At 40.9% G+C, this 27,021-nt stretch overlaps 1 protein-coding gene across 1 annotated transcript in view; it reads left to right on the forward strand.

The window, feature by feature from the left end:
- JMY (junction mediating and regulatory protein, p53 cofactor) overlaps positions 1-27,021 on the forward strand; it is a 109,428-nt gene that overhangs the window by 69,577 nt on the left and 12,830 nt on the right. Inside the window, exons 6-9 of the mRNA XM_006263718.4 lie at positions 3,160-3,347; positions 15,031-15,117; positions 24,750-24,845; positions 26,406-26,970. Coding sequence (XP_006263780.3) covers positions 3,160-3,347; positions 15,031-15,117; positions 24,750-24,845; positions 26,406-26,970 — 936 coding nt within the window. The remainder of the gene's footprint in view (positions 1-3,159; positions 3,348-15,030; positions 15,118-24,749; positions 24,846-26,405; positions 26,971-27,021) is intronic.

The following is a 27,021-nucleotide window of genomic DNA, read 5'->3' on the forward strand; positions in this document are numbered from 1 at the left end:
ACATATGGGAGTTAATCTTTTATAGTATTATTTATCTAGATAGCTATTCTTAAATTTAATTAAAACTTGAATCACAATAAGCCATAAGCTTCTAGGTTGGTAGAAATGCTCTGATGCTCATTGAGCTTAATTGGAATTTTGTATCTAAGAGCCTATGCAATGCTTGAAAAAAAATGAGTGCTAGGAAGGAAGGAATTGTTTTCTATACGATGCAGGTTTGTTGCATTTACAAGAGTTGCTGCATTGAAAACTTTTGAAAAGATTTGAGTTTTGTAAAGTATTTGGTTTCACACAAATTAGAATCCTTTATCTGCACTTATCCCATGAAGGTGGTGGTAGAAGGAAATTCACATATTTTCACATTTTATTACATTCTGACCTGATCTTCTGAATTGTCCTGTGCTTGGATGTTAACGCTACAGTATGGCACGATGGTAAAGGACTTGCAAAGGAACTTATTTGTTAGAAAAATCATTCCAGAAGAGAAGTTTTTCAAACTTGTGTTGATATTGTGAATTACAGCTGAACAGTGAGAGCATCTCAGAGCTCCTTCTCTCTCATTAACAATTTAATAGACTTCCTTGTGATCCCATGGCAGCTGCAATAATTGCAGAGAGAAGTTGAGAGAAAAATTAATGCATTTTAATTACCTTTTTAACCAAATTTAGCAGCCTAACCAGTACGTCCTCCATGGGCCACCAGTAAGTAGCTAATAATAGACAACAATTTGCTTACAGTTTGGGAGCTTCTACTGTAGGATAGAAATGTGGCTTTGACCCTGACGTCACTGCACAGTGTATTTTCATATAGTTAGAAAGGAATCCATTGAACCAGAGAGATGGATGAGGGAAAAGAGAAGGGACTAAGAACAAAATCAGTTTTCTTTTGAAATGCAAAATTAGCCTAAAGACCTTTTTAAATTATCTTTGAATGCAGTGTACCTAAAAGCCAACAGAAAATTATTAAAAGAGCTCCAAACTTTTAATACAGTTTTTAAAAGAGCTTACTATACCTACAGAGGCTAACTATATCTCTGATAAGAAATTTGGAAGGTCATCAACATAAAACATGATAGTTAGCCATTAACTTAATGTTTTACTGTCAAAATGGGAGTTATTTTTAATTGGCATATTTAGTGTTCCAGTTGCTGGATGTGAGGGAGGGGGGTGGGAAAAGTGCAGCTCTGGGGCTGGAGCCAGCAGCTGGGCTTTCCCAGCCCTGGGGCTGCATTGGGATCTGTATAGAAGTTCAGTTAGATTGATCTCGCCGGACATAAGCTAGAGGTGTACTTAATTTAGATCAGGTTGACCATGTTTAAACCAATCTAACTGCCTCAAATTTCTGTGCTGTTTGCACGTAGATGCACCTAACTAGTGTAAGGTCCACCCCTAGGTATATTAAGTGATATCAGGTGGCCATTTTTAATGTGATCTAACCACCCTGAATGTCTGTACGCAGCCTATGTGATCCAGTGACATGACTGTTTAAAGTCTAGCTAAAACATGTCAGTGACTTTGAGTGTTAGATTAAATGAGCAGGCTTGGGTTTTAATTTTTAAAATTGTTTTGGTTTTATGCTTATAAGGCTCTGTTTTTGCTTTTCTGCTAGAATTCCTGTGTTTTTCTGAGTTAAAATTTTGTTAGTGGGCAGTGTAGGCAGAAATCACTAAATAGCATCTGTTTTTAAATTGGGCAGCTTTTGGAGATGAAGGAAGCCCTTCCTCAAAAGAATCTGATAGTTGGAGAAAGGAAGGAGTTAGTTATGTATGGAACAGGAATGCAGCCTTTCTGAGAGACAACTGACTGTAAGAGAGAAACAGGAGTGCTTCTGCTCTTTCCTACTCCCTGATGGCTTCCTTAGATCTGCCTGCCTCTTGAGACATGGAGAGGAGATGAGAAGCCTTGAGTCTTTTCCTTGTGTAGCAGGGGTGTACTTGGTAGCCGTGTTGGTCTGAGACAAAAAGACATGGCCATTTTCCAGTTGGTCTAATAAAAGATATCATTTTGGAACCAAGAGTTCTAGTTTTTTGTATGTCTTTACCTCGTGTAGGCACTCACAGCGAGGGATTAGGTTCTGTATTTGGGCATTTATAGATGTGCTTTGGGGGGGGCACTTTAATTAGAACAGCTCCAGGAGCCGCTCTAACTAAAGTGCCCAGAGCATCGCGTGTATCAGTGTCCTCACTCTGAGAAATGGTGGCAGGGGCTCTTTAACTACAATTTGTCAAACGAGCTTCATTTAAAGTGCCCCTGCTGTCGTTTTTCAGCGCAGGGATGCTGATGCACGTTACATGGTAATTATCACGCTCCAGTTAAGTCTGCTCCGATCCTCTGTAATTTCAGTGCATTGGAGCAGCCTCGCTGCACGTATATAGGTGCTCTTTGTTTCTGTCTTGTTGAGTTTAGCTGGCAAATATTAAGAGATGAGCTTAGTTCCATAATGAGTGTATTAGTGCATCACTCATGCAAGATGGGTGATAACATAAAAATATAAGCTAAAAAAAAATGGATGCCTACAAAACTATTGAGAATTACCTCCTTTTCTGGAGTGTGGCACCTTCAGAAAGAGCCAGCTGAGGCACACTGTACATCGGCTCCCAGTTTGCAGAAACAGTAACTTTGGTCAAAAGCCTTTTGATGGGAAATGTCAGGAAATGGTGTGGTGCTTATATTCCTGTTCATGAAATCAGTATGAAATGGTTGCAAAAAAAAGCCTCAAAACAGTCGTTAGAAAGAGCTCATGTGTCTTGAACTTCAGATGGAAATCAGATGGAATGGCTGCATACATGCTTCCCTTCTATTCACTTGCAAACTTGAACACATTGAGGTGTGTGGAGTTGGGGATGCAGGGTGTTTCAGGAACAAGTGTATATTTATAGTTGCATTTTTAAAAAGGTGTGTGAACCTTTGAGAATAATGGGAGCCTTCATTGGTGTGCTCCCCCCCTCCCCCCCAGCCAAACTTTTGGAGCCTTATACAGCTGTGCCCCTTTGTTGTCTTGGCTTTGGCCTTTTATTTTTTTTCTTTTCCTGTGATATGTGTATACTGTTCTTTACATTAAATCTTGCAACACAGTGTTTTGTTGAACTAGATAAAATGTTAATCAAGTACAAATATTGATTTTGATGACTTCTTCTGTTGCTGAAATTTTTATTAACAGAAAAGAGAGATGAAGTGGTCTATTATGACACTTACGAAAGTATGGAAGCCATGCTTGAAAAAGAAGATATGGCAACATCTGTACATTTACAAAGAGAGGAACTTCAGAAATTACAACAGAAAGTACGCCAGCTGGAAGCACGGCGTGGGCGCATTTCTGCTAAGAAAGCCTACCTCAGGAATAAAAAGGTGAAAATTAAATGTTATGGCCTTCCCTAGCCTCACTGATCACATTTTTAGTTCTCTTTAAACATACAGTATTTTACGGCATACAATATGCCACCCTGGAGTAAGATACTCATCTTGTTTTTTGAAAGGCAGAATGAAGGGAAAAAAAATAACTTTCCTTATAGTAAGTAACTGAGTAGCAGCAGCAAGGGAGCTTATCCTGCTTATTAGTCTGCTCTCTGTAAATCATATGCAGGCTTTACTTTAGCTTTCTCCTGGCTGAAGCTGAAGCAACAGAAACTGCTGTTAATGTATTTCCTTCCATACAGGGTGCACTCCATAGTTTCTAGTAGCTGTTTTTTGCAGAAAAGGTGTTTGTTGTATGAGAGACAATATAGTAATTTGGAAACCTTAACTTTACAAACCTCAACCATTAATGGAAAAGAGTAGGCAGAATATTTTGAGTAGAACAGATAAATCTGATAAACATGTAAATTCTTTTCCAGGCAATAATAATGCGCATATACGCAGAGACTCTTGAAAGGGTTTACAGAGACTTGATATTTATCCTGATTTATAGTTTGCAGAAAAGGTCTATTAATAGCTGTTATTTCTCCAGTGAATTGTCTGCGTTTTGTCTCCTTTTCTAGTCTTGTCTTTCAATTTATTGGTTATATCATTTATGCAGCCTTCATCCCCAGAAGACTTGGCATTAACTTGAATACAGACAAACATATGTTGTTTGTTGTAGATGTGCTTAGTTTATTATTAAACTATTTAAAAAAGATTGCTAGTGTTTAAAAATAGTTCACAGAATCATAGAAGTAGGGTCGGAAGGGACCTTGTAGATCTTCAAGTCCAACCCCCTGCCTGGGCAGGAAGAAAACTGGGCTCAAATGACCCCAGCCAGGTAGGCATCAAGCCACTTATTAAAGACCCCCAGGGTAGGAGCCAGCACCACTTCCCTTGGAAGTCGGTTCCAGATCCTAGCTGCCCTAACTGTGAAGTAGTTCCTACGGATGTCTGATCTAAACCTACTCTCCAACAACTTGTGGCCGTTATTCCTCGTTATTCCGGGGGGCGCTAGGGGAAACAAGGTCTCCCCCAAACCCTTCTGGTCCCCCCTAGTAAGTTTGTAGACAGTCACCAGGTCTCCCCTCAGCCTTCTCTTGTGAAGGCTGGAACAGGTTCAGGTCCTGTAGCTTCTCATTGTAGGGTCTGCCCTGCTGTCCCCGGATCATGCGGGTAGCCCTCCTCTGGACCCTCTCAATGTTGTCCACATCCCTCTTGAAGTGGGGTGCCCAGAACTGGACACAGTACTCCAGCTGTGGCCTGACCAGTGTCGCATAGAGGGGGAGGATCACCTCCTTGGCCCTACTTGAGATGGACCTGTGGATGCACGATAAGGTCCGGTTAGCCCTGCCGACTGTGACCTCGCGTTGTTGGCCTGTGTTCATCTTGGAATCAATGATGACTTCAAGATCCCTTTCTGCCTCCGTGCTCTCAAGAAGGGAGTTTCCCATCTTATAAGTGTGTTGCCGGTTACTGCTGCCCAAGTGCAGCACTCTGCCCTTGTCAGTATTGAAACGCATCCTGTTTTTGTTAGCCCACCCCTGCAACCTATCCAGGTCTTTCTTCAGTCTTTCCCTCCCTGCTAATGTGCCCACCTCACCCCAAATTTTGGTATCATCAGCAAACAGGTTGCTTTTCACCTCATTGTCCAAATCGCTGATAAAGAAATTGAACAGTGCAGGCCCAAGGACCGAGCCCTGCGGGACTCCGCTGCCCACTTCCCCCCAGGTCGAATATGACCTGTCCACCACCACCCTCTGAGTACGACCCTTCAGCCAATTCGCAGTCCATCTGACCGTGTAGGCATCGATGCCACAGACACCTAGTTTTTTAATGAGGATGGGGTTCTGTTGTTACTTCCTAAATTTTAGGTTTTTGGGGCGGGGATCAAATGTCTCTTATTTGTCCATAAGCAGACCTTTTGCATACTGCTCTATATCTGTATCTGTTTGACTGGAGGGGAATGTGTTGTTTTCAAAAGCAAGAAGTCCAGTGGAGATGGGAGCTTGAAACCCCGCCTATGCAGTAGTCTTCCAGAAAGTTCCATACATATTGTCATTTCAGCTTGTAGCTGGGGCTCACTCTCAAACTATTCAGTTTTAAGGGGGTTAAGTATTCTATAACTGCGCCTTATAGTAAGCTTTCCTTTGACTCTTCTAAATACGTTTCAGTTCAAAACCTTTTTGCACTGGGTGGACATTAAGCCACTATCATTCTGGCAGAAGAGAAAGGTAAAGATTAGCAGGTGACATTTCATACTGTTCTGTGAAATTTGCAGGTGCAATACATATTTAAAATATCTAAGTACAGCTTTATACATGCATGAAGGCCATCTTTACAAATACTCTCATAACATCCAGGTAATTAACCATGTTCAGACTTCTGTTGTCTGGGGGCAGTCCAACATTGAATTAGAAATGTGTTCTAAGCTTTATCTAATATGGTTAGAGGACCTGGATAGATGACAAGCTTATGGTGTAACTTAGACTGGTTTTGTTAGTTGGTGATTAACTGCTAGGTGGAAGAATTGAGGTACAAATTAGGGCTGTGCAAAGCTTTGGGTGTCGATTCAATTCAGAGGAGATTCAGCAGCCGAATCTCAGATTCCAAATTGAATCGGGAGACCAATAAAAAGGTCCTAATTGATTCAAAGCTTTCTGACCTGGACTCTGTGTGTTTGTGTGTTTTAAAGAGCCGGGATGCTAGGGCCAGGCAGGGCAGCCATTGATGGGGCTGGGAGAGGGGGCAGCGGATGGAGCCTGTTTGATTCAGAGATTCAGTCAATTTGGCGGTGGCCAAATCTCCAAATCGGATCACTGTCCCCCGAATCTGAAGCAAATGCTAGTGCCTTCACACAGGCCTAATACAAATGAGTTCAGAGGGTATAGAGATTACTTGCTGGATCCTCTCTCTTCTTCAGTCCTTCTTTGGCCCTCTTTTTGATTTTTGGTCAAACTCTAATGAGACTCTTGCTGCTCAAAGGGCGTTTCCAGTCATTAAGGCCTTGATCTAGCAAGCATTTTAAGCACATATTTTACTGTAAACAGTAACATTTGGGGATCATTACCTCTGTGTAATGCTTCTCATAGTTGAAATAAAATAGGCCATCTAACTGCAGTTTTGCTATGTCACAATGTTGTCCTATTGTAGAAACGTAACAAAAAGTCTTATAGCCAGCGCTTCAGTTAATAGCTTTTTGGGGTGAGGGTATCCTGTGGGCAGTTCCGTCTTTCTGGCACCAGAGATCCTGAAAAACGGAAGGCTGGGAATGCTTCTCTCTGACCAGCTTCTGCTGCTCCTCACTATTCTCCCCCAGACACATAGCTGATTTCCTTATCCCATTAACTGAGAACCTCATCTCATTCTGTTGAGGGAAAAAAAGTAAAACTTGATAGAGTAGCACTCCTTTCCATATACTATAAAAGCTGTGGAATAATATAGAAACATAAAATTATGCTTTTTTTATCAAATGCACTTGACATACTGTGTTTGAACAAGATCTTTCTCTGTTATGGAGTATCACTTCTTTATTTAACATAGTCAAATAATGCTAATATTCTGACAGACCTTATACATTTAGAAACTTATTTAAAATCAATACGGAAGAAAACAATTTGAACTTTCATTAAGAGTAAAGCTCTTACACATTCAATGAAACTTAGCGAAACAGCTAAATACTGCTGAGCCAGAGCAGTGTAGTTTAATTGAGCTAAAAATTCTAGTTACTGTTTGGCTCTACTGAGATGACTACAGATTGTATTTGTTCATATAAAATGGAAATTCCCTTTTAAAATGGAGTTTGTTTCACCTTATCATTCAGTTATTTCCCTCTGTTATTACTGAACATTCATGGCACTCCCGACAAGGTGGCTTTTAGTAATTTGGGGGAAAAGTAGATGTCTGTGTTTCATTGTTAGCAGCCAGCTGTGGATTCTGTGCGCAGGCATTGTAGCTATTGTTATCCCAGTCTACCACCTGCTGGCTGCATAGTAATATTAAGTAGCTTCTGATTTGAAACAAATGGCTGTTTGTATGAGGGAACTGGATTTATAAAGAAGAACCTGGTAGAGAGAACAGCAGAGAGAGAGAAAGAAGGGTGTAGGTGGGGAAAGCTGCCTTTAGGAGCGTACCCTGGAATGGTGGTTAAGATCCTAAAATACTCCATCCTCTGGAGACCCATCCTTTTATGGCTGGGTCAATGAAACTGGCCGGTCAATGAAACTGGCTTAAGAGATCATTACTTTCTGGTTCCTGTTACCTCATCTTGCTGCATCTAATCAGTGGCTGCTTAGATTTCCATGCAATCGGTAAAAGCTTTTAGTGCAAGAAAGACAGAACAATTTAATTCCCACAGAGTCCTACTGAAATCAGTAAGATGCCCTGTGGAGTAAGAAGTAAGCATAAGAATATTGCCACCCAGCCCAAGAGCTGTGACTTTTCTCTGACAGAAATGACTATGCCTGTTTATACAGACCTTAAAAAGAAGGGCCCCTAATCCTAATAGAGTAGATGTGCAGCTCCCTGCTGTAACTAAGAATGCATTGTTGGAAGCGTTCTGTTGCAACGATCCCCAGACCAAACAGAAGTTCACCATTGATTCCAGAAGGAAGGGGAATCTATCTGTTGGCTGCCAGCCTGCAGCCAGTTTTCCCCCAGCAAAGGCTCCTCCTCCCTGCAAGGATGCAGTTTTCAGAAGGGGAGGGGGGGAAAGGGAGCAGAGAGAGCTCATTCTAGGGGTTCCCAGCCAGCTCTGGAGGGTGGTGTGGTTGAATTGGAGCCCCCCCACCTTGGAAGTGGGGGCTCCAATACACTGGTTCCACCCTCCAGAAGGGGCTGAAAACCCCCCAGACCAAACTCCCTCTGCTCCCTTTCCCCCCTCCCATTCTGAACACAGCTCAAGACTGGGAGGCAGCGCAGACACAAATTACAGAAGACATTCTATTTTGAAACTTCTTCATCTGACCCATCATGCTGATCCATCATGCAATAAGGGCTTTGATTTTCACCGGATCCGCCAATTTTTAAAGCTGTTTCTAGCTGTCATAAATCACTTGGATGAAGCAGGTTCAAGTTGGAGCAGTTTTGCTACGTTCATATCACTGTAGAATGATGCAGACATTACAAGCTTTTTCAGTGCAGTGTTTCAGTATCTTCTGATAGTAATACAATTGTAGCATCTGTCTGTACCAATGATTCTCAGCCAGGATGCTGCTGCATTTTGGTGTCGTGAGATCCTTTCAAGGGTGCTACGGGGTACCACACGATGTTAGTTAGCACTGTTACGTTTACAAACATGATTCACAAGATAAACCCAGAGATTTCAAATAGGCATCTACAGTGTTAAAAACATTCTGACCTGTTGTGGTCTTACAGCAATTTTTCCATTGCAAAAATCAGAATTTTTCTGTAGTCAAAAAACTAGTGAAAACTAAGAGCTAGAATTTCCCAAGGAATGCCTCAAGTCTGAAAAGGCTGAGGACACTGGTTGGTACCTTGCGAGAGTAGGCACACAATGTTTAGCTTACTTGACTCCATTGTAGAATTAGACATGGAAAAATTGGGGAGTAAACTACACCAGTGAAGATACGTTATGTTTGCAGTTCATACTAGAGTATCCATTTGCAGAAAGCAAATAGGCTGTTACATGCTCTCTTCTCACAGGATGTTAAGGCATAGAAATAGCAGTGTGTGCAGCTATACTGGAATTGCTGTGCCCTGTCCAGTTCAGATCCCAGTGAAATGTAAGTTACTGTAAAAATGGATCTAAATTATTTCAGTACAAGTATCATATGTCCAGCCCTGTAGATTGGGATCACCAACCTACAGGTGAAAATTATCAAGGAACACATCTGCAAGGGCCCAGCAGGGGAGGTAATGCTCAGGGGCAGCCAACATGGGTTCATTGTGGGCTGATCCTGCCTGACTAACCTGGTTTCCTTTTATGATCAGGTCACAAAGTCCCTGGATGAGGGCATCGAGGTGGATATCGTCTTCCTGGACTTTAAGAAGGCCTTTGACACTGTTTCCCACCACATTCTCTCAAAAAAACAGAGACATGGGAACTAAAACATTTCATATATAAAATAATGTTCCTGTTGCTCCATTTCATGTGTGTTTCATTTTATGTGTTTTCGTTAACCATGATAGTTTTATCAAGTGACAAAGGCTGGAAAAGTTGGTCTCTTTTGGCAGGGGCCAGTGGTGAATAAAAATCTTAATTTGTAAAATTTAAATTTTTTTACTTAAGAAAAAAAAAAAGAGAGAGAGAGAGAAAACAGAAAGACACTTCGACATTCCTATAGAAAGTAGACCCATGATCTATGAAGGGGTGGACTGCTCTCTGTTTCTTCCTACCTTCTTTCTGAAATTAAACCTGAAAAAGGCAAATAATGTGCATCTTGGCTAACTGTGTGAAATTCAGAATTTTGAAATTAAGGTGAAGAGGAACAAAGACCTTAGTATGTTGTATTGCTATTATCCTTTATTTTCCCATTTTAAATTTCAGCATTGTTATTTTAATTAACATATAATCATCATGTCTTACAACCCAAGGAGAGGAAAATATACTAAAAATAGGAATTGAACGTTTAGTCATCTTAACTTTGAGGATGCACCACAATTCAAGATCTTTGTTTCCTATCTTTAAATAAGTGTAACTTGAACAGTTTTCAGATTTCAGGTCTTGTTTGAGCAGTTCCAAATCAGCACATACATACTTTCATTAATACAGTTATTTACAGTAAGAGAACTAAAATGTATTAGAATTGTTTAGTTCTTGATTGCTAGAAAGTCAAGGCTGTTGGGGTTTTGCGCCATTACCCCAATTTTGACTTGCTCGAAGCGCTTATTTTGGCTCTTAATTTGTTTTAAAGTAAAACTGACTCAGAAAAATGTACTAATAGAAGAACTAGAGATGAGCAGCGTTTTGTTTTTTTTTCTCTTTCCACTCTTTTTCTCAACTTGTCACAATCATGTCTGTCTTGCAACGTCTTCAGAGAGATGATGAAGCAAAGATAAGACAGCAGGGACATTAACAGAGCATGTCTCATCTGAAACTTGTCATCTTTGTAAACTTACTACTACAGTCTATAAAGTTTAGTTTATAGAAAACTTCTGGAACTTTTGATATACCTGTTCTTTGGATAAAGAAAAGACTTCAGTTTCCAGTTGCGTTAATCAAGAAGTTCTTATGACTAGTGAGACAAGGTTCCTTGGGTGAATTTGATATCTTTTATTAGACCAACCCAAATGGTTGGAGAATAGTTATTAAGCAAGCTTTCCGGTTCAAAAACCCTTTGTCAGGCTAAGGACGCTGCAGCAGTTGCTGCGTGCTCTTCCTGGATGGAATGAAAAGTAAACAAGCCAGGGGCTGGGCTGGGGAGTCAGTTGCCAGGCAGATTGTAATGTATCAAAAATCCAATGTCTATGTTTAGTCCCTGATCTCTAGTATCCAGCAGGCTGATGAAATGGAGCTCATAGGCTCGTCTCTGGGAAGTGTTGTGTAAGTTTCCCTTGAGGATCAGGACTGAGAGATTGGAGAGAGAGTGGCCCTCCTGTGAGAAATGTGCCCCCACCGGTAATTGAGTGTTTCTGTCTTTGATGGATTTCCGGTGTGCATTCATTCTGGTGCGCAGTTGTTATTTGGTCTCTCCTACATATTTTCCATCAGGGCATTTGGTGCATTGGATGAGGTATATTACATTTCTGGAGGTGCAGCTGTAAGATCCTGGGATGCTGATGGCTCTGTTGTGGGGTGTAGTAATAGTGGGGGTGGTGGAGATGTGTTGGTAGGTTTTGCATTTCTTGTCCTGGCACGGTCTGGATCCTTTTGGTGTGTTCTGGGCTTGAGGAAGTTTGCTTCTGGTGATGAGGTTGGCGAGGTTCGGTGCTTGTCTGAAGGCTAGGATGGGTGGCTCTGGGAAGATCTTTTTAAGAATAGGGTCTTTTTCTAATATGGGTTGCAATTTTTTGAGGATTTTCCGTACAGGTTCAAGGGATGGGTGATGCGTCATAACCAGCGGTGTGCGATTTGTGGGTGTTTTTCTTCTGTACTGCAGCAGTTCTTCACATGGTATCCAGGTGGCTCTTTCAAACGTGTGATCTACCTCTCTGGAGGAGTGTCCTTGCTGGGTGAAAGCCTTTTTAAGATTGGTGAGGTGGAGATCCCGGGTGTTCTCTTCAGTACAGATGCGGTGGTATCTGAGGGCTTGGCTGTATATCACAGCTTTTTTGGTGTGTTTCGGGTGATTGCTGGTTCTGTGCAGATACGTATGTTGGTCTGTGGGCTTCTTGTATACTGTGGTCTGTATTTTACCCTTCTGGATACTGATCATTGTGTCTAAAAAGGGGATGTTGGTGCTGGAGTATTCTAAAGAAAGTCGGATGGAGGGGTGGTGACTTGAATTTCTGGTGGAACTCGATCAGAGATTGCAGGTTCTCACTCCAAATGATGAAGATGTCATCGATGTATCTTAGGTATAGTAAGGGTTTGATGGTGCAGTTCTTGAGGAAGTCTTCTTCCAGGTGGCTCATAAAAAGGTTGGCATACTGTGGGGCCTTTTTAGTGCCCATAGCTGTTCCCATCATCTGGAGGAAGTGTTATTAAAAGTGAAATTGTTGTGTGTGAGGGTGAAGTGTATAAGCTCAGTAATATCTTTGGGTCTGTATTCTGGGTTGTAATCTTGTTCCTATAGATATGTAAGGCAGGCATGGATGCCATCCTGGTGTGGGATGTTGGTATATAGGCTGGTAATGTCCATGGTGGCTAGGAGTGTGTTGCTGGGAAGGTGGTCTATGTTTTTAAGTTTCCGTAGCAAGTCTGTAGTGTCTTGGACAAAACTTGCTCTGTGGGTGACAAGCGGTTTTAGGATGGATTCAACAAAACCTGATATTTCCTCAGTTAGGGTCCCATGGTTGGATATGATAGGTCTGCCAGGGTTCCCTTGTTTGTGGATTTTAGGGAGCATGTAAAAAATCCCTGGGTTAGGTAGCGGGGGGATCAAGGTCTGTAGTTTTTCTTGTAATCTTGGTGGAAATGATTTGATGGTATTGTTGAGTTTTTTGGTGAAAAGGGGTGTAGGATCTTCTTGTAGTTCTTTGTAGTAGGTGGTGTCAGAGAACTGTCTGTTAGCTTCCTTTATGTAATCCTCATGGTTTAGGATGACTATGGCTCCTCCTTTATCTGCTGGTTTTATTACTATTTGGTGGTTAGATCTTAGAGATTCTATGGCCTTTTTCTCTGGTAGAGAGAGGTTGTTGTGGTGGCGCGTGTTGCTGATTATTTCATTGTTCATTCTTTCCCTGAAGTAGTCAATGTAGCAGTCAAGGTTAGGGTTTCGTCCACTGCGAGGTGTCCAATCTGATGTTTTTTGGGGTTTTTTGGCATTGATCTTTTCTTGAATGTTGTCAGAGGATGAGTTGTTGTTGGGAGTGGGTTCAGTTTGATCGTGGAAATATTCTTTGAGGCACAGGCATCGGAAGAATTCTTCTAGTTCTCCACATTGAAGTATTTTATTAGGGTATTTTTCTGGACAGAAATTTAGGCCTCTAGAAAGGACAGATCTTTCAGTTTTGGTAAGCGTGTGTGTGGAGAGATTGATAATATTTGTGGGTTGGTTGCTGCTTGCAGTTTTATCAAGTCTGAGGTTGGAAGGTCGTAATGTGTTGGTATTGCCTCTGATGGTTGTTTTGTGGCTGGGGAGCTTGTTGTTGGAGTAATTTGTTCCATTTCTTCTTTTTATGTAGGATGAATGCTGTAGAAAGTTTTTCGTAGTCTCTTCGTATCCACTGTATATTGTCAGGGAACATGCATGGATTTCTCTCTTTTAAGTTCTTGTAGTGTATGACGATTTCCTTCCTGAGTTGGTCTCTTTTGGAGTAGAGTAGGTGAAGTAGATGATTTCTAATTTTCTCTGAAGTTCTTCTGCATAGCTGTGCAGCATATTTGGAGTTGTGTGTAGTAGTCAGGGGACTGTAGATGTTTAGTCCTTGGGGAATGAAGTTGTGTTTCTTCCAAAGGCTTAGAAAATGTATGTCGCTGTTGAGTCTGGCTTCTTTCTTTTTCATGTTGTACAGTTTCCATTTCAGATGGCTGAATTTGATATCTTCCATGTTGCAGGGGTTTAGGTTGTAGCTGTGTTGGTCTAAGGATATAGGCAGACAAGATTCCTTGGGTGAATTTGATATCTTTTATTAGACCAACCCAAATGGTTGGAGAATAGTTATTAAGCAAGCTTTCGGGTTCAAAAACCCTTCGTCGGGCTAAGGAAGCTGCAGCAGTTGCTGCCTGCTCTTCCTGGATGGAATGAGAAGTAAACAAGCCAGGGGCTGGGCTGGGGAGTCAGTTGCCAGGCAGATTGTAATGTATCAAAAATCCAGTGTCTATGTTTAGTCCCTGATCTCTACCTTATGACTATTGAAGTATTTAAAAGATTAACAATGATAGAATTCACTATAATATAGCATTTGCTGCTGGTAAAGTTGAGACGGGCATTTCATAATATACCTAAATTACTTTTGAGCTTTGTGTGTATGAATGTGTACTGTGAGCTGCACCTGAATTTCTTTTAATTTTTTTTAACTTTTCAGACAGTAGTTTCTGTTGGGGCCACATGCCTACATCTGTGGCCCCCATGACAGCCTTGGTTGTGTTTGAGGGGGGAGGGCATTTTCATGTTTCCTTTTTAGTTGAAGAAAGTTACCGTTGTGTTCGTAATTTTTTGGTCTTGTTTTGATTTTTTTTCTTTAATTATGATTACTTCTTTTCTTTGACTTGCTTAAGCTTTTCTAACACCAAGATAGGTCTGTTGTTTGATAGCTGAAGCCAAAGCTACCACTTTCAGTTATGCCCCGAGTGCCATGATGCAGTGACTGAGCACATGCATATCTTTTCTGCCGTAGAGTGGCATGTTTAAAAGCAGTGCTCCATGTGGCTGGTTCTTACTATAGTCTTTGTGAAGTTTGGCAAGTTAAAGCTGTGTGCTTTGATATTACTGTCTCTTGTAAAACAGCCCTGGGTGCACTTCGGGAATTATTTTTGTTCTTAGGCTCTTTCATAGACGTTATAAAATCTTTCTCAATGTCTTTATCTGAGACAAGGTGCTGAGCTTCAAGATGATGCAACCTTTTTTTTTTTTTTCCCCACTTAGGCGTTCAGATAACCATTGGGGAATACAGTGGACATGTTCTACCTGCAGAGATGTATCTGCACTGTGTATCCATGTTCGTGTGTGCTGTCTGGATTGCACATGCAAAATGGGAATTAGCACTTCCAAGTGTCCTATTATCCAGTTGCATGCACAGAATGCCCATTTTCCTTGAATGATAGAAGCAACTAATTTACATAAATTTTACACTTCCAGCTATGTGAAATCAGAGCTACCTCTAATTCTGTTGTTGTTTGGACTTGGCTAGTAGCTTTGTTCTGTGTGTGTCCTTTTGGTTCTTAAAGATAGCATTTAAAACAATTTGTTTTTAGCTATAAGTAGACTAGCTTGTTGAAAGAGTTCTCTCTCAAGCTTCATTTAACAGTGTCACTTTTAAAGCTTGGTGCCATTTAAAGTATTGCACTTGGGCTTTTACAATGTGATATTTGGAATGTATATTTTATAGAGAATGCTTTTGGTTTCTCCAGGAGATCTGCATTGCAAAGCATAATGAAAAGATCCAACAGCGCCATCAGAGTGAAGAAGAGTACAGAATGCACCATACTGTGCAGCTGGTAAGTTTGGGCTCTGTTATTAGAATTAGTCTTTAGCTAATTGTTCATATCCTCATCATGTGTAAATAACAGTGCTTTTGGATTACTGTGTCAAACAGCTGGTACATAACCTAGTAAATTTAGATAAAGATGAGCAAGTTCGAGGTTCAGGATTAGTTGTTTTTGTTTGGACAGTAAAATTGCCAAAGAAGCAGTATAAATTAAACTCCCACACAAAATGGGATTAGTTATTCATTGTTTTCTTTTGCTACAAGTCCTTGGATTTGTTTTTTATACTGATTTTTTTGTTTGTTTGTTTGTTTGTTTAAATAAATAATCTGAAATGTGTCAATACTAAATTGCTTTTTTAGTCAGTAGGGAAAAAAAATCTTTGGTGTAAATTATTCAAGACTGGAAAATTGTTACGATCTATAAATATGAAGTACTGTAACTACCAATAATTGTTTAAGAGATTTGTCTTCCAAATACCAATGAAGTAATACAGATACAAACACACAGGAAGGACTTTTTAACATATTTAAACAACGTGGCTAGGGACAGACCTTACACACAAACTGGTTTAAGCGATCAGAAACTGGTTTAAACCTGTAATGGAACAGATGTTTAGTGCACATAAACCAGTCTGAAAATGGCTGAAACCAGTTTGAGATCAACCTGGTTGAATGTAGTATCAGACTTAACTGATTTGGGTCAAACTGGTTTATATAATATCTGTCCCCTTGCTAGTTCAAGTTAAATCAGACTTCCCCATCATCTTGGCATGTTATCTGGGCTGGGCAGGGCTATCTGCTCCACAACAGAGCTGGCCCCTCCCTTCTGCTCCCTGGCTGGAGTTGGCAGAGACTGCAGGCATCTGCCTGGCTTCTGCCCCTCCCCCTTCTCTAAGCAGGGATTCCCCATTCCCTCTCCCTTACACAGACACACAGCATTAGCTAGAAGACCACATCCTAGCTATGGTCTATGCTGTGGCAGACAGGACAAAGGCAGAATCAACAGGTAGCTGGTAATGTCCCTCTGTTGTTTTCTTAATGGGGTGATGAACACTGTGTTATCACTCCCCTGCTAGGCAGGTCAGGAGAAGGATAAACGCCTCCCAAATCGGAGCATCCTGCCAGGGCCTAGCCATGTCGCTCCTCAGCTCAGTACTATGGAATGGAAGGGAGGGCTGCTTTAGCGCCCCCTCCCCGCCCCCCTCCTCCCCAGCTTCAACTGAAGCCACTGCAGGCATGTGCCTGCATTTTTTTCAGTTCGGGGGGAGAGGGGGGGTCTTTACAGTTACAAACTGGTTTAGCCTAGCCAGGTTAGACTAACCTGCAAAGATTGAATCAATTCAGTCTCAGGCTTTTTGAACGTCTGTCCCCAGCCCCAGTGAAGTAGTGTTGCAGGATATATTTACGTTAAGGCAGTGACTTTCAACAGGGTGCCTTGAGATTCTTTCAGGGCACAGAGTTAGCATTGTTAGGTATGTAAACATGATTCACAAGATAAATCTGGAGTTTTCACATAGGAATTCATAATATTAAAACTTTCTTCCATTGCAACAAACAGAGCAAGACCACAATAGGTGAGAATTTCTCTATAATATTTAGCATTGGCAGGATTTGATTTAAAAAAAAAATTAGATATTGATAAACGTTGATTCCACCTCATGCTTACAGACCAATTAAAAAATATTTCCATTGTTAATAATTAAAATTTATAGAAAGGGGGCATAAGAAAAATGATGGCAGATGGAGTATGTGACAAGAGGGGGAGCAGTTGTACACAACTGTGCTGACTAGTTTGGACTGCAGTCACCAGAAACCCCAAGGGACTGGGAACAAAGGAAGAGGAAGTAAGAAAGTGGGTGAGGGAGCTATGGATGAGTGGAATTGGGACTGATGGCAGCTCTGCCACTCAGCTGGTGGCAGTTACAGCAGTTATATTTGTTACAGTAGGCGGTAAGTGGTTAAACTGCAATATAATAATAGTATACTGTCATTAATAAATTGTCTGCTCTCTGTGCACCTAATTTTGTGCAAGCCTGAGAATTTTAAGTTGATAAAAATCAAAATAAATGCTTAAAAATAAACATCGTTTTCTGTTAAAATGATAAAAAAAATTGAATTCTGCCAAACCTAATTATATTTGTGTAGTAAAAAAAATAGTGAAAACTAAGAGCTAGCATTTTCAGAGGTATGCCTCAAGTCCAAAAAATTGAGCCACTGCATTAGGGTTTTCAACTTCACTTAAATCAGGTTCCAAATGCTGTAATATCTGGTATCCATCCTTGATAATACAGCATTCACAAATTGTACTAGAATTGACAGGCTATGGCCCTCTTTATACTGTGGTTTTTAACCATGTTAGGTTTAGCTGTTTTGCATAGTTGTAGCTAACATGGTTTGGTATGTCTGCATGCCATATGATTTTGGCACAACTGTTTGTCACATTGATGTATTCTCATTTATCATGTTCCAAAACACAGTGTTATTGAGCATCATAAGAATTTTGGGCAGCTGTCTCATACATTGTTAGCAGTTGATGTTGGGAAGGTAATTTGCCATTTTCCAAAATCCCTTCTTTTTATCCCATGATACTTTGGAAAACAATGTGTAGTCCAATAATTACTCAGCTTTTATGCTTCATGGCATTGTGTACAGTCTCAACACAGAGGCTGCAGGGGGAGGTGAAAGCAGGAGTTGCTGTTAAATACAGTTAGGAGTAAAATTCCTGTTAGGTTTTGGGCACGGTTATGATACCAGTATTTAATAATAATGTCTAGGACAGAGATTCATGGCAATCCAAATTCCATTAGTGTCAAATTCCAATTAAATTATTTAATGGTTACAATTCATTTTATAATCTCATACAGTTTCAAACCATGATGAATTTGTCTAGAGACCATGTTACATAATTTTCACCAAAGGGCTACTTGAAAAAAGTAACACTTTTTTTCCCCAATAACTTGCAAAATAGAAGTTTTCACACACAAGGAGAAATGATACTTTCTGTTCTGTTCTTGCAACCAAGCAGTAGCTTTATCAACTGTGCTTTGTCACTTTCTGAAGCATACTCTGACCATTGGAGTCAGATTTTCTTGTATCTCTTGAATACTGTACTGCAGTTCATTTTCAGAAGTCATTTCGTAGACTTTCTCCCTCAAGAATTTTATCATGAATCCTGTGATATTTGTTGTTCTCCTCCCACAAATCCTGAAGTCAGTAATTGCAAGATAATTTTTACTTTCATTTAGATCAGTGCTGCTCAACCTTTTGGCCTTGCGGGCCATATGGGTGGTGCAGAGCCTGTTTGCAGGTCTCGGGGCCTGGCACAGCCCCCCCTGTGTGCCATAATTCGTTCCTGGGAGGTTGGTACTGCCCTTTCCTGCCCTCTGCATGCTGGGGTTGCACCTTGGGGGCCCAGTTACCACCCTGCCTAGCCTTGTGCTCTGGGTTCAGGCACCAGATTCAGTCAGCAGGGCCAAGGGCTCCCCATAGAGCCAGAAATTTGGGGGTGAAGCGGCTGCCAAGTTTCTGGATCTATGGGAAGCCCTGTGGGGGGGATGACGATACTGTGGACTGTATCTGGCCCATAGGCCAGAGGTTGAGCACCTCTGACTTAAATCAAAGGAAAGTAGGGTTGGAAGGGACTTGCTGAGATCATCTAGTTCAGGCCCCTGCTTTTGGCAGAAAATAAAGTTGATGCATGTTCGGTTCTAAGGAACCACAAGGTTCCAGTGAGATTTGAGCTCATGACCCCTGCTTTACTGAAAAATGAAAGTTTATAGTAGTCACCTTTGTAGTGAAGAGCTGAAAAACCTGAAGGCAGATGAAATTGTTTTAAGTTCATTATTTTTTAAACTCATACTTTTGGGGTTCTGATTAGGAGTTTTAAATGCTTAAGACTGGTAGTATTGCATTCTGTGCACCACCTGCAGAATTGTCTCCTTGCGTTTAAAGGGAATGAGTGGCAACTTGGTGGTGCTGGTAAATGGTGACTGCAGATGCAGTAGCAGTGTGAAAGTGCCTGACTTCACTGGGGTGGAGTTTGGGTTTGGGGGAGACTGGCCCAGGGAACAAAATGTATGGCAAGACATCTGGCCATTAGGGCTATGCAAAGCTTTGGGTGCTCATTCAATTCCGAGGAGTTTCAACCTGATTTAGTAGCTGAATCCCTGAATCTGAATAGAATCAGGGGACCAATTAAAAGGTCTGAATCGATTTGGAAAAGATTCGGAGAGGTTCGGCAATTTGGGCAGTCCCTGCTGGCTTACAGCAGAAAGCTGGACCCGGACTCCGTACTGGTAAATAGGGGGCAGGGCAGGGGGCCTGGAGGGGTGGGGAGGAGACCATGGGGGGACCCCTGCCAGGCCACATTCCCTGCCTGCTGTCCCAGCCCCCACCCCCATAGCTACTCTGCCCAGCCCCAGCTCTTAAAAAAAACAAAAAACAAAAAAAAAAACAACCCCATTCACTGGCTGCCACAGGAGCTGGTGAGTTGAGGCTTTTTTTTAAGGGCTGGGAGCTGGGATGGGCGGGTCAGCCATGGGGTGGGGGAGAGGGGGGCTGGGACAGCGGGCGAGGGGTTCATGGCAGGGATTGCACCCCACCTGGCGGCAGCCGGTGACTTGGGGCTATTTTTTTTTTTCCAAAGAGCCGGGAGCTAGGGCTGGCAGGGGATGTGGCCTGTGTGATTCCGAGATTCAGCTGATTTGGCGATTCAGCTCTCCAAATTAGATTCAGCCAAATCAAATCACTGTCCTCCAAATCGGCTGAATCTGAAGTGAATACTAGCCGCTTCGCACAGGCCTACTGACTATTTTATTTTTAATCCCCAGGCCCTATTGACTCTAGTATTGAAGTTGTTCTGCAATCAGTTGGACAACCTCCTAATCATAACAGAGTGAAGTGGAAGACCAAAAGCTATGGGGAGCTGATACATTTGATACTAATAGATCCAATTACAAATGTAAAATAATTACAGTGGAGTGACAGTGGAGTATAGAAATAAATGGGTAAAGGGTGTTGCCTGGAGAAAAGAGAAGCTAGAGTTGATAATAGGAGGATGAATGGTCCAATGAGCAGGGAAGTGAGGAATTGCTGGGTAGAAAAAGTCTGTGATGAAAGACCAATGATTAATAGTAGTACAGCAAATATGGATTGATTTGAGTGATTCTTAAGACTGACAGCACTGCTGTGGATACTACATTTGCCTGTGTTGGAGAGGGTAGGACAGGTGGCTGAAGTCCAGTAACCTGGAAGGCATTGGAGGACTGTGATTTAAAAGTTTTTAATCGGCTTCGGACGTAGCATTACCTGTTCAAGAACTGTCCATATTAACTTCTCTCTGTATGTCTCCAAGCTATGTAATTGCTTCTTGAGTCTTAGATTATATCAAGATGTTAAAAGAATCCACATTAGAATCCAATTTACTGTAAGCCTGTGCAGTACAGGAATCCAGACTTTTTTTTTTAGATCTGTTGTTTTGATTGCAGTGTAACAAACCAAACACAACACTTTTGGTGGTGAGACATGTTTTTCTTGTAAATAGCTTATCCGAAGGAAAGAAAGGCAGGGCAAGCGAGCCTTGTTAGATCCACTACAATACATGCCCTGGGACAGATGCAACACTCACACTCTGACTCTCTTGCCTAAAACAGGACTGTACTAGCCTAAGTACTAGAAGTTGGTTGCAAGAAATTCAGAAAATGACTAGGTTGCTCTGGGTAGTTATTCAGCAAAATAGTTTAGGTAGTATTACATTTTAATTACTTTAATCTTTTTTCCTTAATTAGGTATCCCATACCTTCCCAAATGACTCTTATATAATTGTTGGGTCATTTCTCTCCTACTGGTGAGCAGCCAGGTAGTTATTAAAATCCTCTTGGCTAGGATGAAGAAGTCCAGGCTCATTGGCTTGCAGTAAGAAACTGTAATTTTGGGTGCCCAACTTGGGGTGCTCTGGAACTTTTTTTTCCTTGGAGTGTTTATACATCACTTAAAGTATTTTAAGTACAACTTTCATTTAATTCAGCTATAGCTGTGAATGTTCAACCTTCTGCAAATTGCATTGCAGGCCCTGAAGTCAGAGACATGGGTAAGAACCTATGAACAGTTTGTGAGTAGCTTAGCATCATGCAGTAACTCTGTAGCATAAAGTAGGGAGAGAAGCAATTCACCACTGCCTGAGATCATACTTTCTCTTCTTGCTATCCCTAGCTCGTTTACGACACACCTTCCAACTTCATCAACGAATAAAGCGGGGAGCCAACAGACAACAGTTTTTATCATTTCACAGTTCTCCTTCACACTCACAGGGGGTCTGCACTGAATGAAGTAGGGTCCTATGGAAAAAACATCATGCAATCAAGTAATTATAGACTGTAACATAATGCACACACAAGAGAGGGCTCAGTTAAAGTTGTACAAAGAAACACAATGCTAGAATTGACTTCACAGCCTAAATAAAATTATTGTAACTTAAGTAGGGGCTTTGGTGTAATTTCTAACTTAAAAATAAATGCAGCAGAGAAAACAAATTGCTCCATGCAGTATAATGACACCTTTATGAGTCATTTAAATCTACCACACAGAACTCTATTTGAGTTAATAGAGCAGCGGATGGCAGTAGTCTGGCACTAGTTTTGCCAGTGGGGTTTACAGACCTCTGCTGTCTGCAAATGAATGGTGAAAGTCAGGAGATTTAGGTTTAATTCCAGACTGCACAGGAGTGTGCCCTGCTAGGCTTAGACTCCCTTCCCTTTCCTTTTCCACCCACACCTTTTCTTGTTTCCCACCCCTCCCAACTGTCCCAGTTGTTTTTCTTCCTCTGTAGCATTTCTTTTCGGTCCTTTTCTCTGTGCAACCTCACTAGCTCTCAGCATCACTGTTTTTCTGACTACTTCTTTACTACTCGCCTCCATTCTTCTTCTGCCTTCAAATCAGGCTGTCGTCTCTGCATTGTCTGGGTGTTAGCTGGGCGTGTCGCTGAAAGCACAGGAGAGATTCTTTGCTCTCTTTTACAATGCTTGGCTCAAGCTGGCCCAGAGCAACATTACAGGGAAAGCCCAGCAGAAGTGTGTTTAGTCACTCTGTTGGGATGGCATGTGTGCAGTCTGATCCCAGGTAGGAGCTGGGAAGAGGTGGAGTGTGCCAGTCTGGTTAGCACAAGGGACTCCGGGAGGCTTGGCTTTGCTCAGTGACCAAGGAATCTCTAAGAAATTTAGCTGCTGAAATTGCAGTGGTTTCTCCTGAGAATACACAAACTGCAGTTTTTCCCCGGAGGCTTTATCACTTGGCTGACTTGACAGATATTCATAGGGATAAAAAAGACACGTAAGTTGCAAAGACAACCCCCTTACTAAACGTCAACCTTCTGCTTCAGAACAAGGTGGTGTTAGAGCTTTCAAAGAAAAAACTGCCAAGAGATTTTTAATTTTTTTAGCATGTACAACCAGCATAATTTCCCTTAGCTTTGTTCCTGGAAATGGCTAAATGTTTTTCATGGGTGACCAGTTTCTCTCTTTCCATGCCGCCCCCCCTCCCCCCCAATCAGTCAGAATGGCTAAAGTTTAGCAAATATAATCAACTGAAAACAGAGCTTTGTAATGAGAAGTGTCAGAAAACCTGAATAAAATGGTACTGCCAGCTTCTGTAATTTTTTTATAAACAAAATGGTATTTGAGTTTTCTTTGCATGTGACGGGCCAATATTGCTTCCACCTTAGAATTAGTGGATCGGTTTAGGATTGAGGGTACATCAAACTGCCATTTTTTCTCATGTAAATACTGCTGTATGCATGTTCTTCAGATTTGTCAGTGCAAGTAGTTTATTTGAAAGGGAACTTACTGTATCTCAAATCAGACTACGCAATAAGTATTTAATATACCAAAAAAGTGTTTTAGTTTTCCCAGCATAACACATGGTATTTTGATTTATAGGTTGAGTGCATATCAGTGTACTTTATAATAAAGCCATCTATTGTTGATTATTTTCCCTCTTAAAAGTAAAATTAAATTATAAATATATGTAAGTGAGGAACTATTGACATGAGTGTGAAGCAGGGATAATACTGGCATACACTGTGCACATTTTGCCACACACTGGGTTCCACTAGACATTCTGATAAAGACATGATAGGATCAGATGCACGATCCACACAGCTGTGCTGCCTGCCATGCCACATGTGCATGACAGGTGATTGTGGGATCCAGCATCGGATCCTATCTTGCCTTATTGCTGGCACAGGGGGAGCCCAGGATCCCTATCCTGGGCTCCTCCTGCTCTGTCAAGTAGCAAGCTCCTGCAGCTGTTGAGTCTTGCAGGGGCACAGACCTTACTACAATTAAAGCTGAATAGAAACCAGCGATAAAGTTATTACACATTTTCCAGCTCTTAACTTTATAGCTGGATGGACCTTTTCATAGCATGATAGTTACTTTGCACGTGTAGCTGGTCTAAATTAATTGTGCAGTTAACCAGTTAATTGTGCAATACATGTAGAGGGGCCATTTGTTCTTCTTTTTCAGCAATCGCCTGCACTCTAACTTTTCCTGATGTGGACTTCTTGAGTCAAAGAATATAAAAACAGGTTTTTATTGACTGATGTGATGTGTGCAAAGACACAGTTTTTAGGTTTATCTTGTAGCAGAATAAATACGTTTGAAAATGGGGCTCTTGTTAATGAACCTTTGAATCCTTTTTAAAAACATCTCCTAGGTGGGCTAATTCCTTGTTTTACAAGTAGTATGTTTTCAGGCGCAGGAACCTAAGTAGTGTGCTTTGGTATTCAGTTATTTACGTTTTTAGTTTAACTTTGGTTAGTCCTATTGCATTAATTGATCACACAATCTGGATGAAATCATCCCCTTAAGTCCACTTACTTCCAACACTGAGCAGTGACAGCTGCTTCAGAAGAAGGAAACATGAAAGTAGGCTGTTATTGGATAACCAATACCCAGGAAAAACATCCTGCTACCTCCCAGAAATTGGAGATTGATTTATGCTCTGAAATGTAAAGGTTTATATACCTTTCAAAGTGCTGGGTCAGTTTAGAATTAAAACATGAATATTCCTTTTAAGCATAGCTTCATCTTTATCTGAATCCTGCTAAACTCTTGGTCTCAACAATACTTTGTGGTTACTAGTCTTATGTTCTGACTGTACTGTGTGGAAAAAGTACCTCCCTTGAACAGTTCTGAATTTGCAGCCTTCAAATTTATGACTGCCCCCTTGTGCCATAAGGGGGCTGTCATAAATTGAATAAGGTTCCATATCGATCTACTGTGTACCATTTTCTAAATTCAGTATTGGTTATCATGTCCATCTCTGTCATGTTTCTAAGGTAAACCATCTCAGTCATTTCAGTCTATCTTTTTAGGGATTATTTTCTAAGTTCATAATTATAGTATCAGTAAATAAGGGACATATGTTATGTTGCCTAACGCTGCAAAATGCAGAGTAGTCTTATAAATGAGCAACAAAGAGGTAAGGCTGGTTTCCAAGTTTATAAAAATGTTTATTTGGCACCGTACTTGTCAAGTTATTCAGCATTGCTGAATTATTGGCAGAGTTGTTATCCAGATGCATATGTGTATGATATTAAGCGTTGCGCAGTAAAACTAATTGGCATGTTTTTATGTCCTTTTTCAGAAGCGAGATCAACTGCAAGATGAAGAGGAAAGAAAAAGCTCTTGGGTTAGTCAGGAGCGACAAAAAACACTGGACAGGCTTCGCACATTTAAACAGGTAATGAAAGAAAAGTGACTAATCTTTTTCATCGTTTCTTTTTTTTCTTTTTTTTAAATTACATTCTTGTAATAGCTTTGTGTAGTATCTAATATTCTTCGTTAAATACTTAAGCATTCATTGGAGAATAGGAGTTAAAATTCCCTGCATTCTAGGATTTAGGACAAGATACGGTAAATGAACTTCTGGATATTTCTGGCATAGCTATGTGCTGAGCCTTCCTCTTCTCATTTCTTATAGCTAATGAAGAACTTAAACGAAGTTTGCAGTGTTTCTTTTACAGAAGTACAAACTATATGCCATGTTCCACACACATTGGATCATTTCACTCCTCCCTCCAATTATAATGCCTGACAATTCTTTCCCAAGGGAGTTTGAAGTCAAAGTATCAGAGAAGAGACACCAGACAGATAGACAGAGGAGTTGAATACAAAAATGCTTGTAGCTGTTGCTAGTCTACATAGCCAAGCAATAAAACTAGAACAAGCAATAAAATTAAGAGACTTTCCATTACTATCTGGATACTTTGTTTAGTTTTGTGCTATTAAAAAATAGTAGTGTACACCTAAACAGCTTGCAAGCCTGCAAAATATTTAGGGCTAGTGCGTGTTTCACCTGTTGGATGGAAAATCTCCCTTGTGTGTCTTAAAATCAGCATTTAATTTAATCCACAGCCTTTTTATATATAGCTGTAGATTTCAGTGACGTGGTAGATACAGATTTAGGAGCCAGGTTGAAATTGCTTTGAAACTATATTCTGAAAGAAAACAACAGGTGTTTGGAGGGTCAGAACAGAACTATTGGAAAATATTAACTGCTGTCTTCTTACGTAATTCTTATTTACATTTTGAGATGTTTGTTTTTGTTTTTTTAGCTTGATGGCCTGATGGTGTTACTGAGGGCTATTTTGTCTGTTTGAGTGGAATGAGGAGAAGGGGGACTGGTGGTGGTGGTGTTGTTACTATCTAGGAAAACCACCAGTATTTGGTTCTTAATGAAGTCCTGATTTTTCACTTGTGTCCCTGAGTAAAACTTGGTACATGAAGAGTGAATTGATAGGGAGGCAGCAACTCAGCCTTGATAAGACCTGAGGATCTTTCTGCTATTTTATTGTAAGCAGTAGAATAGGGAGAAAAGGACCTTAATCCTAGTAATTGCAGCATTTTTAACCTCCAAAGAACATTCCTGTCTATTCCTCCCAATTTTTCCAAATGCATTACTCTTGCCAACTGTATACATCTAGTATGCATAGTAGGAGAGGGAGGGGATTTTAGTGTTTGCTAAATATCATTTGGAGTAAACTGAGCAATGGGTTTATATTGCAAATTATGATGCTCACACTGTTAATGTCAGAGGTCATCACTAGGCTGCCATGTACTGGAATGTTACATCATTGGAATGCTTTACATTGAAAATGTAGAGCATAATAGCTCTTGGATGTGATTCCTTTGCAATACAGTAACAATCAGAAAAGTTAAAGCCCTTATCAGTTCATTTTCAGCATCTAGAATAGCACATTGCATACCCTCAATTAATCTTAAATAACGTTTTTCCTTTTAGCGGTACCCTGGGCAAGTTATACTTAAATCAACCAGACTGCGACTGGCTCACGCAAAAAGGAAAAGTTCAGCTAGCTCAATACCCTGCACAGATGAACCTCGATCTCTGCCAGAAACTTCCCAAATCCAAGAGAAAACTGAAGAGACAGAATCAGGAAAAGTGACCCAGCCTTTACAAACCCAGGAGCCTAGGAGTTTAGAACAACTTGAAGATATTTCATTACCTCCTAATGGTGTTACCTCTGAACTGTCTCATGCGAGTACTTTTCCAGTTCTTGCCAGTAATGACCCTCAGCCAGATACTGTTACTGTAGTATCATTTCATCCTCCTCTGCCCCCACCACCACTGCCGCCACCACCACCGCCACCACCTCTGCCTACCAAGGAAGATGCCACAGAATCCTCAGGAAAATGTGACAGCCTCATTAAACAGGAGAGTGAGGATAAAGAAGTCCCACAGTCTGTCAGTATCCCATCAGCACATCTTTTTGATAGCAGTCAGTTAGTCAGTGCCAAGAAGAAACTAAAGAAGACAGGTGATCTAGAAGGTTTGCAGAGGAGAAGAGGTAATACTTATATTTATATTTATTTGACTGTAATTAACTTTTAAGTAATAT

Source organism: Alligator mississippiensis, chromosome 3, assembly GCF_030867095.1.
Source record: "Alligator mississippiensis isolate rAllMis1 chromosome 3, rAllMis1, whole genome shotgun sequence".
NCBI lineage: Eukaryota > Metazoa > Chordata > Crocodylia > Alligatoridae > Alligator > Alligator mississippiensis.